This window comes from Phyllostomus hastatus, unplaced genomic scaffold (genome assembly GCF_019186645.2).
Source record: "Phyllostomus hastatus isolate PE091 unplaced genomic scaffold, TTU_PhHast_1.1 phas_contig_524, whole genome shotgun sequence".
Classification (NCBI taxonomy): Eukaryota; Metazoa; Chordata; class Mammalia; order Chiroptera; family Phyllostomidae; genus Phyllostomus; species Phyllostomus hastatus.
In genome coordinates, this window is record NW_025333900.1 from 12,505,672 (window position 1) to 12,518,380 (window position 12,709).

Genomic DNA, 12,709 nt, shown 5'->3' on the forward strand with positions numbered 1-12,709 from the left:
AATTCCTCTCTTTTCTGCCTGATCATTTTAGTGACTGTGCAAAACATATTCATGTAATTTATCAGCCTTTAAGGCAACTTTTGTAACACAATCTAATGTTAAACATATTTTTCTTATCAAACTGCTGGTCTTAACATGACTTAAAGCCCTTCACGATTTCAGGAGAGTTGGTGGCTCCAAATGGAATCTGTAGACAGAGCAACAATCCCTTGGGTCTTCTAGCACACCTGATTGAAATGTAACATTTTCCCCTACTTACCTTCAACTCCACAGTACAAAAAAAAAATCACATTCCACATGGGGCCAAGGGACTCAGGTCAGAGACTGCAAAAAAGAGGATTGCATGACTTAGTTTTGCAAATATAAACTTTGTGGGTTTTAGAGCTGGAAGAGAGCCCAAAGAGGAAATCAGCAACTTGAGCCTACAGTTTCCAGAATGAAAGGACTGTAAGAGCTAAACCTGGATGTGCTATTTCAGTTCAGGCAAAGGGAGAAAACAAAGCTTTTGCAAAGTTTTATTTCTTTTAAAAATTAGGGTAGTGCTTTGCCTCAGCAGGCTTTATGGAAATGTGTGTACAGTATGCACTAAAATGCAAAGCTGATTTCCCTGGGGGTGGGAAGCAGTGGGAGAAAAGGACAGAAAAAGACTACACTCTCCTGCTAAAAACTCAGTCTGTCTCGTAGGCAACTACAGGGTAATAATAAATGATGGAAGGTTAGTCCTGTTCAATGCCACTCAGTATAATAAGAGTGGGCATTCTCTTGCCTGACCATTTTACAGCAAAGTCCAGAAGAGGAAGCCACAAACTAATTCAGAAAGAACAAATTTAAGATTAGTAGCACGAAAGTCTGATTATGTGTTTTAATTTCATTTTTTGTTTCTCTGCACTTGAGCGGAACTCAGTTGCACAAATGTCTTCTCAACGTGAGAACAATCCTTTCTGAAACCACAGGCTGCAGATGTCACCGTGGAATTCTCCCAGGGGCAAAATGCCAGGTTAGGGGTTGTTTTTCCATGGTCACTACCCGGGGTCGCTAAGGGCATAACCGCCCTTCGGACCTGTCCGCAAACACCTGCATCTCCACCGCCTTTATAGACCCCCGCTAGGGGCCCTGGGGGGGGCGGGGGTAGGAGGGCAAGTATCATTGCCATCAGAATCGAAGAGCTAACCGCAGCTGGCAGAGGGCCCTCCCTGCTCAAGGCCCCGCAGTTGCGGCTGCAGATTCCGAGGCTCAGCCCCGTTGAGGGCAAAACGCGGGGGAAACACCTCCGATGTCCGAGCCGAGGCAGGAGACCAGAGTCGATACTTGGTGTTAAACTTGGCACATCCTGCCCCTTCCATTGGCCGGGACAACGCCGTATCACCGAGCGGAAGGAGGACTCCCTTTCCCGAGTTCTCCCCGAGAACTCCTTCCAACGCTTCTACTCTTTCTTCCGCCCGCAGACCTGCGGTCCACTGGGGCGGCGGCAGAGTCGCCCGCCCGCGTGCCTGGGGCCAGCAGGCTGGGGGGTCACGGGACGTGGAGGGCGGGAGACCTGGTTTCCCTCCGCACCTGGAGACTCCAGCGCCCGAGGGGCAACTTGAAGCCCGCCGGCGCGGTTGAATCATGGGTGAATCACACTCTTCGCGGGTCTCCGAGTTTCCTTTGGAGAGGAGGCGGGGCAGCGCCGGGGATTCGCGCCGGCCGTGCCGCGCGCCAGCAGGGGCCAGGCGGGGGCGGGAGGGGGGCGGGGCTGCTCCCCGGGCTGGGGAGGCGCGGGCGTCCGCACAGCCCTTTATAGCGCTCGGGGCACCGGCCTCCCCAGACTCAGGGTCCCCGCGCCACTTCCCGCTTTATACGGCCGCCCAAGGGTGCCTTCGTCCCAACCTCTCCCGCCTCCGGGGCTCAACGGAATCCTCTTGATCTCGCCACCGGCTCAGGGACATGGCGACCCCCACTGGATCCTGGTTGCCCCGCACCGAGACCGCTGTCTCTAGAACGCTGCTCCTCGGCTGGATCCTCGTCCAGGTGGCCGGAGCCTCAGGTGAGTGGCACCCGCCTCCCCGAAGTCCTGGGGCGCTCGGCCGGAAGGGGGGTGGACAGTCCTGGCTGATAGCGGGCTGACTCTGCTGCCCCGAGGTGCCCCCGGCGCCTGCTGAACTCAACCGCGTTCGTGCACCGCGGTTCAAACAAACCTGGGCCTGTGGCGCGCAGGCGAAAGTTGGAGGGAAGGTGGTTCGCGCCAGGGACTTGGCCTGCATCTGCTGGAGATGCTTTCGGGGAGGTGCGTTGTTGTCTAAGTGTATATATGGCTTCAGCTTTAAAGTTTAGGGAGAGATCTTCCCAGTGACTTTGAAATTGGTACTTGGGTCCTCATCTGCATGGGTAAGCGGGCAATGGTTTGGATATTATCTGTAAGTGTGTACTTCACTTAATAGAGAGCGGCCCTCGGTCTAATCTTGGTGGTCTTTGTTTTAGATTGAGTTAGAGACAATCCTGTTGCAAAATGTCGCTTGACTCAAGCAGTCATTACACTGTTCGTGTCTCAATGTGCCCGTTCTGTGTGCAAGGCAGGCAGAGACAGACCTAGGGACTATTGCAAAGCAGACCATAATAATACAGCATCCCTAACCAGTGTACATCCCCTGGTGTGACAGGCTGCACATCTACCTGGGTGTCTGTGGAAGCTCTAGTATGGAGACATTATAGGTAAAAATGAAGACGGTCAAGATTTGGCTTTGTCATTATATGCAGCCCTAACACTCTCACATGTGGGATTTGCCTTTTTCCATAACTTATGGAAGGCCGTTTCTAGCCGGCCCCCTGCCCAGAGTCCCCCAGCTGGGCCATGGACACCCAAGGGCGCTGATGGCTCCCGGGCTGTGCTTCCAGGTCACGTTAACACAGGGAGTCCCCGATGAATTATTTCAAATAAGGATTTCCAGATCCTTGCCTGTTTCCTTACATTGTGAGGAAGATCTTACCATGAGGAAATTCTGGGACTAGGAAAAATTTGAAGATTATTTTTCTTTTGATAATTCATTACTGCAGCTTTTGTGGTTGGGAAAAAATTTATGTTAGGTTTATGGTGATGTTTGTGGGGAGATGTTTTATACCTACATGAAATCATGTGCTGAGAAGTTCATGTAATAATAGCTGTTTCTCTGTTGTTTAAAGGCACTACAGGTGTTGTGGCAGCATATAAATTAAGTTGGAAATCAACTAATTTCAAGACAATTTTAGAGTGGGAACCCAAACCCATCAATCATGTCTACACTGTTCAGATAAGGTAAGCTAAATACAAAACAAGAAAAATAAGGTTTTTGATGTTTCCTCTTTCCTGTGCCAAATACAAACGCCTGTAAAGCTGATTGATGGATAAGATTACTTAATGGGTGACTTGATGATTTGCTGACCAGATCCATACTCTATCAAGCCCACAACATTTCCAGACTTTAAATTGATAACACATTGTGATTGTTTTTGGAGATGATGGAAAAATTCCTAAGTGGAGTATGAGCTGTGGGGAGGTGAGCCTTCTAGAGTGGGTCATGTTGGCGCTGATAGATGATGTGGTTCTACGAGGACGACTAATCTTAGCGAAGCGCTCGAGTCTGTTTCCAGGCTGTCTAGACTGGGAGCCTGCTCTAACGTGTTAGGGAAGACATGAGGGGGAAATCGGATGTATACTTTGCTCTGAAGCAATGTTGATGCATTCATCTTTGGATTCATGATTCAAAATTCAGTTGCATATGTGATATCAGAGGAGGTCAATTTCATGACTCGCGAAACCGGAAAGACATACTCCTCGCTGTACCCTCAGCTATCAGGGCTGCTCTGCTTATTTAACTCTGTCTCTGGTTGACAGCTCTCCCCAAGAACCTGTAATTCAGTATATTCAGTCTAAATATCCACATGTTTTCCTTGATGGTTTTCAGCATATCCTGAAAGTCTCTGGTTTCTGAAAGGTTCTAGAAGGCTCATTAGAGATCTTATTAATTAGAGGAGAGCAGCTATGGAAGTTATTTTAAAACTAATTGTATAAAGGCACAAAAGTATCGCTAAATTTAAAGTGTTTTGGTTTTTGTTTGGTTTGGTTTAGCTTGTGTCAAGCCTTTTATAGCATTAGGAATGCAATACCTAAGTATCAAGAAGCTCTTTAAAGCGGAAGTTGTTTTTCAAAATGAACTTAATTACAACTGTTGCCAAATGAACAGGGAAGAGAATGTGCGTGTGGGGGTGTGTGTGTGCGCGCGCATGCATGCACCTGAATGCATGTACAGATACAGGAGGGAGAAAAAGGCAGTTCATCACCTGAGGTCATAATTATGATTATGGTCAAATTTGTCAATTCAGGTTCCACTAGTCAAGAATACAGAGCTGAAGTTTACCTTGGTAGATACTTTTCTTCTGGAGAATGAAAATAACGTTTTAGGAGGAATGCTTGCCTCCCAAATATATTCAGTCTTACGTTTGGTGAACATATGGAAACATATTTATGATTTACCTGATTTTTAAATATAAGCCTTTGTTAGCTCTCAATTCTTGGATTTCCCAAACGATTTTAAGTGAACGTGGCCTCTAATGTGCAAACACCTGTGAAGAGCTGCCGCTTGGGGGCGCCCGCGACACGGGATTCTTGCTAAGCCGGCAGTCTCTCCTTGCTCTTGCCCACATGCTAGAAAACACGTGATGAGCCTTTCCTCCCTGCTGGAGACTTCACTCTCCTCCGTCCTCCCTGTGGGGTAAACAGGGCTCCTGGGTGAAAAGAACCATGGCAATTATTTTATAGAAGAGAGAACTGTTGCCCAGGGAAAGTGAGGGATTTGTTTATGACTGTATTATGGTTAGTGCCCAGCCAGGTCTGGAACCTCTCAAGGTCTCCCCATTAGTATTCTACCACCGCCTCCTTCTCTGACGGTTCTGCAGCAGTCAGTGTGAAGCCCCACAACTGGCAGGAGGAGGGAGAGTTGATGCCAAAACACCAAGTTCTTCGTTTCTCAAGCTTTTCTGTGAGGCTCCATCTCCTCGGTGGCCACCTTCCCTCTGTTTTCCTTCTTTAGAGGAAGCATCTTAACCTGCCTCCCCTCCTCACCCACTACTGGCCTCTCCCAGCCATGGGGCAGCACTGATGGACCTGAAGAACCTACTTGAATATCCAGCTGTATGTTTCCCTTTTAGAAACAGTTTCAGTGATCCTTGCAGAGTGTTGCTGGCTCAAGCACGCACCGAAACATCCATCACCTGTAATATTGATTCCATGGGAATGTTTGAATTCTAAAACTGAACTTCCAAAGCTGCTAGAAAATACCCTTTTCCTAAATTGGTGATTCTGTTGGAGTTTTTAGTAATTAAGACAGGACTTTTATTATTTCCAAATAGGGAGATTTTGCAATAAATACCTAGAGGACCCTCGAAAGCTGTTAAAGTGTTAATCCTTGTAATAGTGTTCAGAGGAACTGACTACAGAATTGCCCCTTCATTACCTGTTCACACAACTTACTGATATTACTAGTTGTAGTCATATAGGTCCTTGTGCTGAATTTTGCCACTGAGCACTGTGATTTTGACATGTGAACTGGGCAAAGCCAAATACAATCTCTCAGTGGGAATGTAGTTGCAGAGCTTGACAGTCTTCCCCCTGTCCTCTGAATGACATGTTTGCCATGCGGTGGAGAAGAATCGTGTTTTCCTGCACTTTTGTAAAATGCATTTTGGTCACTCTGGAATTAAGACAGCCTCTCTGCTTTTATACAGATAATTAGAGAAATCTAAGAAATCAAAATATTTCTGTATCAATGTTAGTTTGTGAATTTTAGGACAAAGCGTATGTTCACCTATACCCTCTTAACCTGATTATTTAGCTCCAATTCTCTGGCAGATATATATTTATGGCTCTTATGTATGGATTCAGACAATTGAATTCAGCGTGTTTTCTCCCTGATTCAACCTGTAAATGCAAACCATCTAACACTCAGCAAGGCCTCGCTGTGCATAAGCCCTGCAGATTTGCTGCTTAACAGCAAACACAAGGGCATGGGCCCCTGGTAGCAGCTGACCATGTTAAATATGAAGTGCTTTAATGAAGACGCCAGCGCTGGGGAACAGGGAGGGAGAGGTCAGTTCTGGACAAGGAGATCTGGAAAGTCCTGAGGGAAGTGGGGTTGGGCATGGCCTTAAATGATGGCCAAGGCCGTGAAGAGAAGGGAACAGCGTAGCTCTCAGTTTATAGGGGGCAGGAGTACATGGGTCACGTTGCAGAAACATTTACCTACACACTGTTTTGGTCCTTTAAAGTAATTTTAAATTTATACAAATTCTTTAAATAATTTCCTCTTCGGGGAGGTCTTACAAAAGGAAGGTCTTTAGTCTCTTTAGTCGGGCTTTGTCCGAGAGATACTACCTGGATACGACCTGTAATCTTTAATGGGATGTATTTGCCTCTTATAAAAGCGACGGAGAAGTGTAGCAGAACGAGAGGAACAGGCCCAGTTCTCACCTCATTAGTTACATGACCTGGTACAAGCTACTTAGGTGCCTGAGCTTCAGTGCCCTTGTGTAAAAAAGATCCACTGCTGTCTTAGAAGGACTGTATCAAATGAAACATGCATGAAAGGCCTACTACAGTACTACTTGGCATATGGTAGATTCAATATCTGTTAAATAACCACACCAATAATTGTTATGATAGAATGTAATATATAGAATATATTATAGAGACTCCATTATTAGTACATTGACTATACAGACTATATAGAATGTGATATAACAGAATATAGTACAATATAAGTAATAAATAATTGAGTCTTAATAAAAAAATTGTCTACATTTTAAGAACGATATTTAACAAAATGGTTATAAAGCACAGACCCAATCATCAAGCTGCTCTCTGGCTCTCAGCCCAGGTGTGTGGCTTAGAGCTGGTCACCTAATCTCACTTTGCTGCACTTACCTCCTCTGTGAAAACAGAGATTATTACAGAGCCGTCCCAGGTTACTGTGAGGACTGTGGTGCATCTGGAGTGCTCAGCATAGCAAGTGCGTGCTCATAAGTGATTGGGGAGGCTATTATTGTAACAGCGCCACAGCCAGAAAGCCTTCTGTCTTATGGGATACAAATCATAATGTTCCATTTCTCTTCCTTCCTTTCTTTAGCCATAGATTAGGAAATTGGAAAAGCAAATGCTACTTCACAACAGAGACAGAGTGTGACCTCACTGATGAGATTGTGAAAAATGTGAACCAGACATACTCAGCGCGAGTCCTTGTCATGCAGGCGAATGCCACCGATTATCCTGGGGAGCCCATGTATACAAAATCCCCAGAGTTCATGCCTTACTTAGACAGTAAGTGTTTGCTTTCCTTCTTGCAATTATAAGCTTCTGAATCTTTTTGTGAGCTTATGACCCTCAGGGGGCACCAGATAAAAAAGCATTTCTTCATAAACACATTTCCTTTCTCGGAAACCGAGTAGTGCCTCTCGCTCATTCTGATGTGGTCAGAGGCTCACAAAGCGTGAACTTGGGATTCGATAACAGTGGCATCAGGCACCTCTCTCCACTGGTCTGTCACCAGACTGTACCAGTAACAGGCTGGGTGGGGCCTGGGGGACTAGGAAATCCACCAGGGCTGGGGTTTCAGAGTTTCTCCACATATATTTCAGGGATTATATTTACATATATATACATGCACACATAAATATCCTAAAAATTCTGTCCCAAATTCTGTCAGACCAGAAGCCCCAGTTGAAGGTTTTTCACAGTCACAAATGCACAGGGAAAGTCTCCTTTCCCTCTGATCTCAACTCGCTGACCTTTTTTAATTAGTTGGCCATGGTTTGCGCCTGCACTTGCCCAACCAGCTCTCAGCCTGCCTCCTTCGTGCTAGTTTTTGCAAGTATAGAATGCTTTCCTCCCTAGCCTTTGCCCCAGTATGCTGACCTTAACATCTCTCAGGGGAATGCTCAGCATTCCTGCCAAGCAGGAGATTGCATTTTTTTTGTCATGACGGTGGTTTCAAAGTAGGTATTTTAAATAAACATGTAGCTCACTGGGAAGAGTGAAAGCTTTTAAGATCTTTAAATCTTGAAAGGTCTTTGAAGAAGACCTAGAGTGAAAGGTTAAAATGAAAGTGTCATGTTATTGGTGCTTTTATATCTATCCTTCTAATCACCCAGTGAGAGGAAATACTTTCTCAGCCAGGGATGGTGAGAAGGGCAGAGGGGCAGTCAACCAGCCTTTCCCCTCAAGTATCTACTTTGATGGTGGAAATAGAAGGTAGCCTTAGCCCAGGTGAATCTGGCTCCCTCCCTGAGCCCCTGTGGGCCAGAACCTGTCTTCAAACTCTTACAGAGTTTTTCCCTTGTGTGTCTGCCACAGCTGGCACAGGAGCTTACACACCACGTCCGCAGCCCCTCCAGCTCCTCTGCTGCCTGGACTGTCCTGCTCCTTTGTTTGAGGGCATCCTCGTCCTTGAGGTTTTTGTGAGCCACTTCAAATCCACTTTTGGTGCAAGATAAATATATTATACATATGTATGGTTCATACTTGCATATAATTTGCATTAAATTATTGGGATTGGTTTTACTGTCATTCAACCAAAGTGCATAAGATAATTAGAGTCCCAGGGGTTAAAACTGGTTCCTTGAGGTACCAAGGACATTTCAAGGTTTTCCCACAGCCCCTAGTTTATTGTACCTACCTAAAAATGGAATCTTAAATGGCTGTATTGTTTCATAAAGTAGCCACTAACTACATGTGGCTATTGAGCACCAGAACTATGCTGTAAGACTAAAATACACACTGATTGTGAAAAATATCTCCAAAAGTTTTTATATTGATTATATGTTAAAATGATAGTATTTTTGCTATATTGGGGTAAATAATATACTTTTAATAATACAAAAAATATATTATTGAAGTTCATTTCACCTGTTCCTTTTCACATTGTCTAATGTGACTACAGGGAAAGGTACATGACCGCGGTGGCTCCGGCTGTATTTCCAATGGGCAGCACTGCCACAGAAGGTCTTGGGGTCCAGCTCTGGTGTCACTGAGCTTGCTCTTGCCAGGGAGCTGATTCTGTGCAGGTGTTTTATGAGGGGTGACCAGCGTGTCACTAACCGTGATAACTAAATGGGATTCTTTGGTTCCAACGAAGTGTATTTTCTGTGTTTAGCAAGCCTCGGACAGCCAGCAATTCAGACTTTTGAACTAGTCGGGACAAAACTGAATGTGGTCGTACAGGACTCACGGACCTTGGTCAAAGCGAACGGCACGTTCCTGAGCCTCCGGGATGTTTTTGGCAAGGACTTAAATTACATACTTTATTATTGGAAGTCTTCCAGTACAGGAAAGGTGAGGATTCTTTCCTTTGATTTTATGCCTTGCTTTAAATCTCGAGTCCTTGCTTTTTACAACCCACTCCTTCTCCGATTCAAAAATGGCAGAACCAGGTGGATGAGAGTGTGGTGGAGTGGGCGGGTGCCTGCTGTCCTGTTTCCGCTGGACCTGGACTTCAAGTGACCTTGTGACTTCGGGAAGGGCCCTCTTGGACACTTGGGTTCCTCAGCCGAGAGGGTGGACCAGATAGTCTCTAAGGTTCCTGTCAGGTCTCACATTTCTTTCTCTATTGAGAATCACAGAAACAAAATTTGTTTTCCATTCAATAATTAATGTATCCTTTTTTTCTTTTACTACAAGTATCTTCTAAAGGGCTGAGTTAGCCTTATCTAGTCCTGGGGAAAGCATCCTCAGCTGTCATCATGGGGCACTGTTTGGCCCAGTCCCTTCTGGCCGTGCACACGCCGGATGTGCCCACGCGGGCTTTTACTGCCCAGCACTAGTAAAGGAGGAGGAGCTCACGTGGAGCCCAGAGGAATTATGAACTCTCTCTCTTTTAACAGAAAACAGTCAAGTCAAACACTAACGAGTTTTTGATTGATGTGGATAAAGGAGAAAACTACTGTTTCAATGTTCAAGCAGTGATTCCATCACGAAAAGTTAACCAGAAGAGTCCAGAGAGTCCCATTGAGTGCACTAGCCAGGAGACCAGTGTGTTCAAAGGTGAGCGGCTCTGTCCAGCAGGCACGGGCACACCGACGCCTTCTGGAAGACCCCCTCCCTCAGAACCAGGGTGTGCTTTCATTCAGAGAAAAACTGTCTTGATTTTCCTTGTTTCCGTAAGGGTTTGGGGGGTGGGTACTCATAATTTTAGGCACTGAGAAATGTTTCTGTGTTGTTCCCTTATGGCAGCAGGTGTTTTCTTGAGCATCTGCCATGGACTAGGCTCTCCGCTGAGCACTGGGCACACAGTCCATGTTTGGAGGTTAGCATCAATCACAGATCTCTCTGGGCATGTTTTCATACTTGAATTCTAATCTTGGGGGAGCATCTGGACCAGCTGTGAGCACCCACAGTGGGCTGTGGCCACAGAGGATAAACGGTCTAACCCACAAAGGGAAGGGATTGAGTCTCTCGCATGTACCCACGGACATGTGCCCATGCATGCACACACTCTGGAGCCCACACACAGCATCGGTGCCTCCTAACTAGAACCTCTGTGGGTGTTCAGACACGTGCGTGAGGCTGACAACCTGGGAGTGTCCCTCCAGGCTTTGTAACAAAAGTGCTCTGAGCGCTCTCAGGGAGTTTGAGTCAAAGGATAGTAATGATGACCTAGCCCCTTGCTAAGAGGAGATTTAGACATTTAAAAACACTTTAAAATAGATTCTTTTCCATTTATTGACATTGACAGAAGGGGAAGGGCTCTCCTTCACTCTGGTCCGGCCCCTCTGGCCCATCGCACCCACAGCCCTCACGTCCATCCTCCTAAAGCCCACTCCAGTTCCGCTGCCTCTGTCTTCACGCACACCCTGCTCGCTGCTTTCCAGGTCTCCTCTCAGTCTGCTGGAATGTGTCCTGGGGAACCATTGTAAATGCCACCTCCACCAGGAAGCCTTCTTATTGCCCCAACCAGTTACCACCTCCCTGCACCTGAATTCTGGTAGCAGTCTGTGTCTCTTTGCACAGATGGTCCATCTTCAACGATAATCATTGCCACCAAATGCAGCATTACTTTTAGCCACTTGTTTCTAACAGCTGCTCTTACTTCACTCTACGTGTACCTTCTCTAGACTGTGAACGTTATTTTTTACTGAATGGCCCATTTAATGCTTTTGGCCATTGTCAATTGCCCTAAGTCATCCAGGGTTTGATAAATTCTTCCCTGACCAAAATGTGTTGTGGTGGAAAGAGTGTAGGAAAGAAATTTCAAATTACGCAAAAACAGGGATTAAGCCCTCAATTCTGCACTCTGATAGATGGGATTCGAGCTCTCTTTCCTCGCTGACTTGGTACCTTTTATTTTTCAGACAAGTTCTTCATCATCGGAGCAGCGGTGTTTGTGGCCATTGTCTTCATCACCACCCTGTCTCTGTGTCTGTGCTACTGCAGGAAGGCCAGAGCAAGACGAAGCAGTGAGAAGAGCTCCCCCTACTCTGTTGCATAAAGCACACGACCTTGGAGCTACTGACTTCTGCAGAGTTTATTGCACTGTGACCAAGAACTTTTAAGAGAACAGAATAGATGGAAACAAAAAGAAGTGTTTTGAAGCACAGAGACACTTGGGTCCAAAGAAAGTTCTTTATCTGACTGTTCTCATGATTAACATTCTGGTTTCGACCCCAGTACTTGTCACGTTGGAATGCGATTAATGGTACAACCAATCCCAAGGCTTTTAAATTTCTTTTTTTAACACTATAGCACCTTTTGCACATATAATGCTTTGGACTGAATGTTCTGCACTCAAGATAAAACCAGATCTTCTGAGCAAAAACAAATGAACCGATGCCTTAAAACATCCTGGGTGGACTTTTGGAGAATTTTTCAGAAGCTGACTTTAAACCATGGGGGAGAGTAAAATGGAAATTGGGTGGACTTCTCTAACATATGTCTGTCTTGTTTTAATGTGGTGTTTAGGTACTTCTCTTTTTTTAAGAGGTTTTTTGGAAGTTCAAAATTACTAGCAAAGTTTTGCATGAATGTATTAAATGCAGAAGACTTCTACTTTGGGGGCATTCCTAACATGCATTACAGTCTGGCACTTTAGCTGACGTCAATGCTGTTGATTAGACACTTGACAGCTAACTACAATATATAGAGTTTATATTTTAGAGTTTATGATTTAAGGTACTTAAAGCTTATGTGGTCAGTGTCATATATATTTATGTAATTTTTGAAAAGGTTTTATATGTGGGGATTTATATTTAAGGAGGTGACATTGTTTTGTTTGTATATATTGAGATAATTTATTTAATATACTTTTCTACAAATAAAGGTGACTGGGAATTGTGGCCATTGCATTCTTATATCTTCCATTTATTGTTTGTGATGTTGTCCTTGCTTTAGTTGGCTCAGCTGCAGTGACAAAGGACCCTGAAATCCTCAGTGGCCCTGACAACATTGGTTTTGTATTATTATTTTTTAAATATTTTATTGTTATGTTATTACAGCTGTCCCATTACCCCCCTCCATCCCCCTCCACCCTGTACACCCTCTCCCCCACCCACATTCCCCCCCTCTAGCTCATGTCCGTGTGTCATAAGTTCTTTAGCTTCTACATTTCCCGTACTATTCTTGCCCTCCCCCTGTCTATTTTCTACCTACCATCTATGCTACTTATTCTCCATACCTTTTCCCCCTCTCTCCTCCTCCACTTCCCTGTTGCTA

General features: G+C 45.3%; 1 protein-coding gene across 1 annotated transcript; it reads left to right on the forward strand.

Moving 5' to 3' along the window:
• Nucleotides 1-1,763: 1,763 nt before the first annotated feature.
• F3 (coagulation factor III, tissue factor) lies at nt 1,764-12,333 on the forward strand. Its single transcript, XM_045846988.1, has 6 exons — nt 1,764-2,026; nt 3,160-3,271; nt 7,137-7,327; nt 9,159-9,337; nt 9,886-10,045; nt 11,353-12,333. The coding sequence occupies exons 1-6, from the start codon at nt 1,927-1,929 to the stop codon at nt 11,487-11,489; spliced, it is 879 nt and encodes a 292-aa protein (XP_045702944.1). The 5' UTR covers nt 1,764-1,926; the 3' UTR covers nt 11,490-12,333.
• Nucleotides 12,334-12,709: the final 376 nt, after the last annotated feature.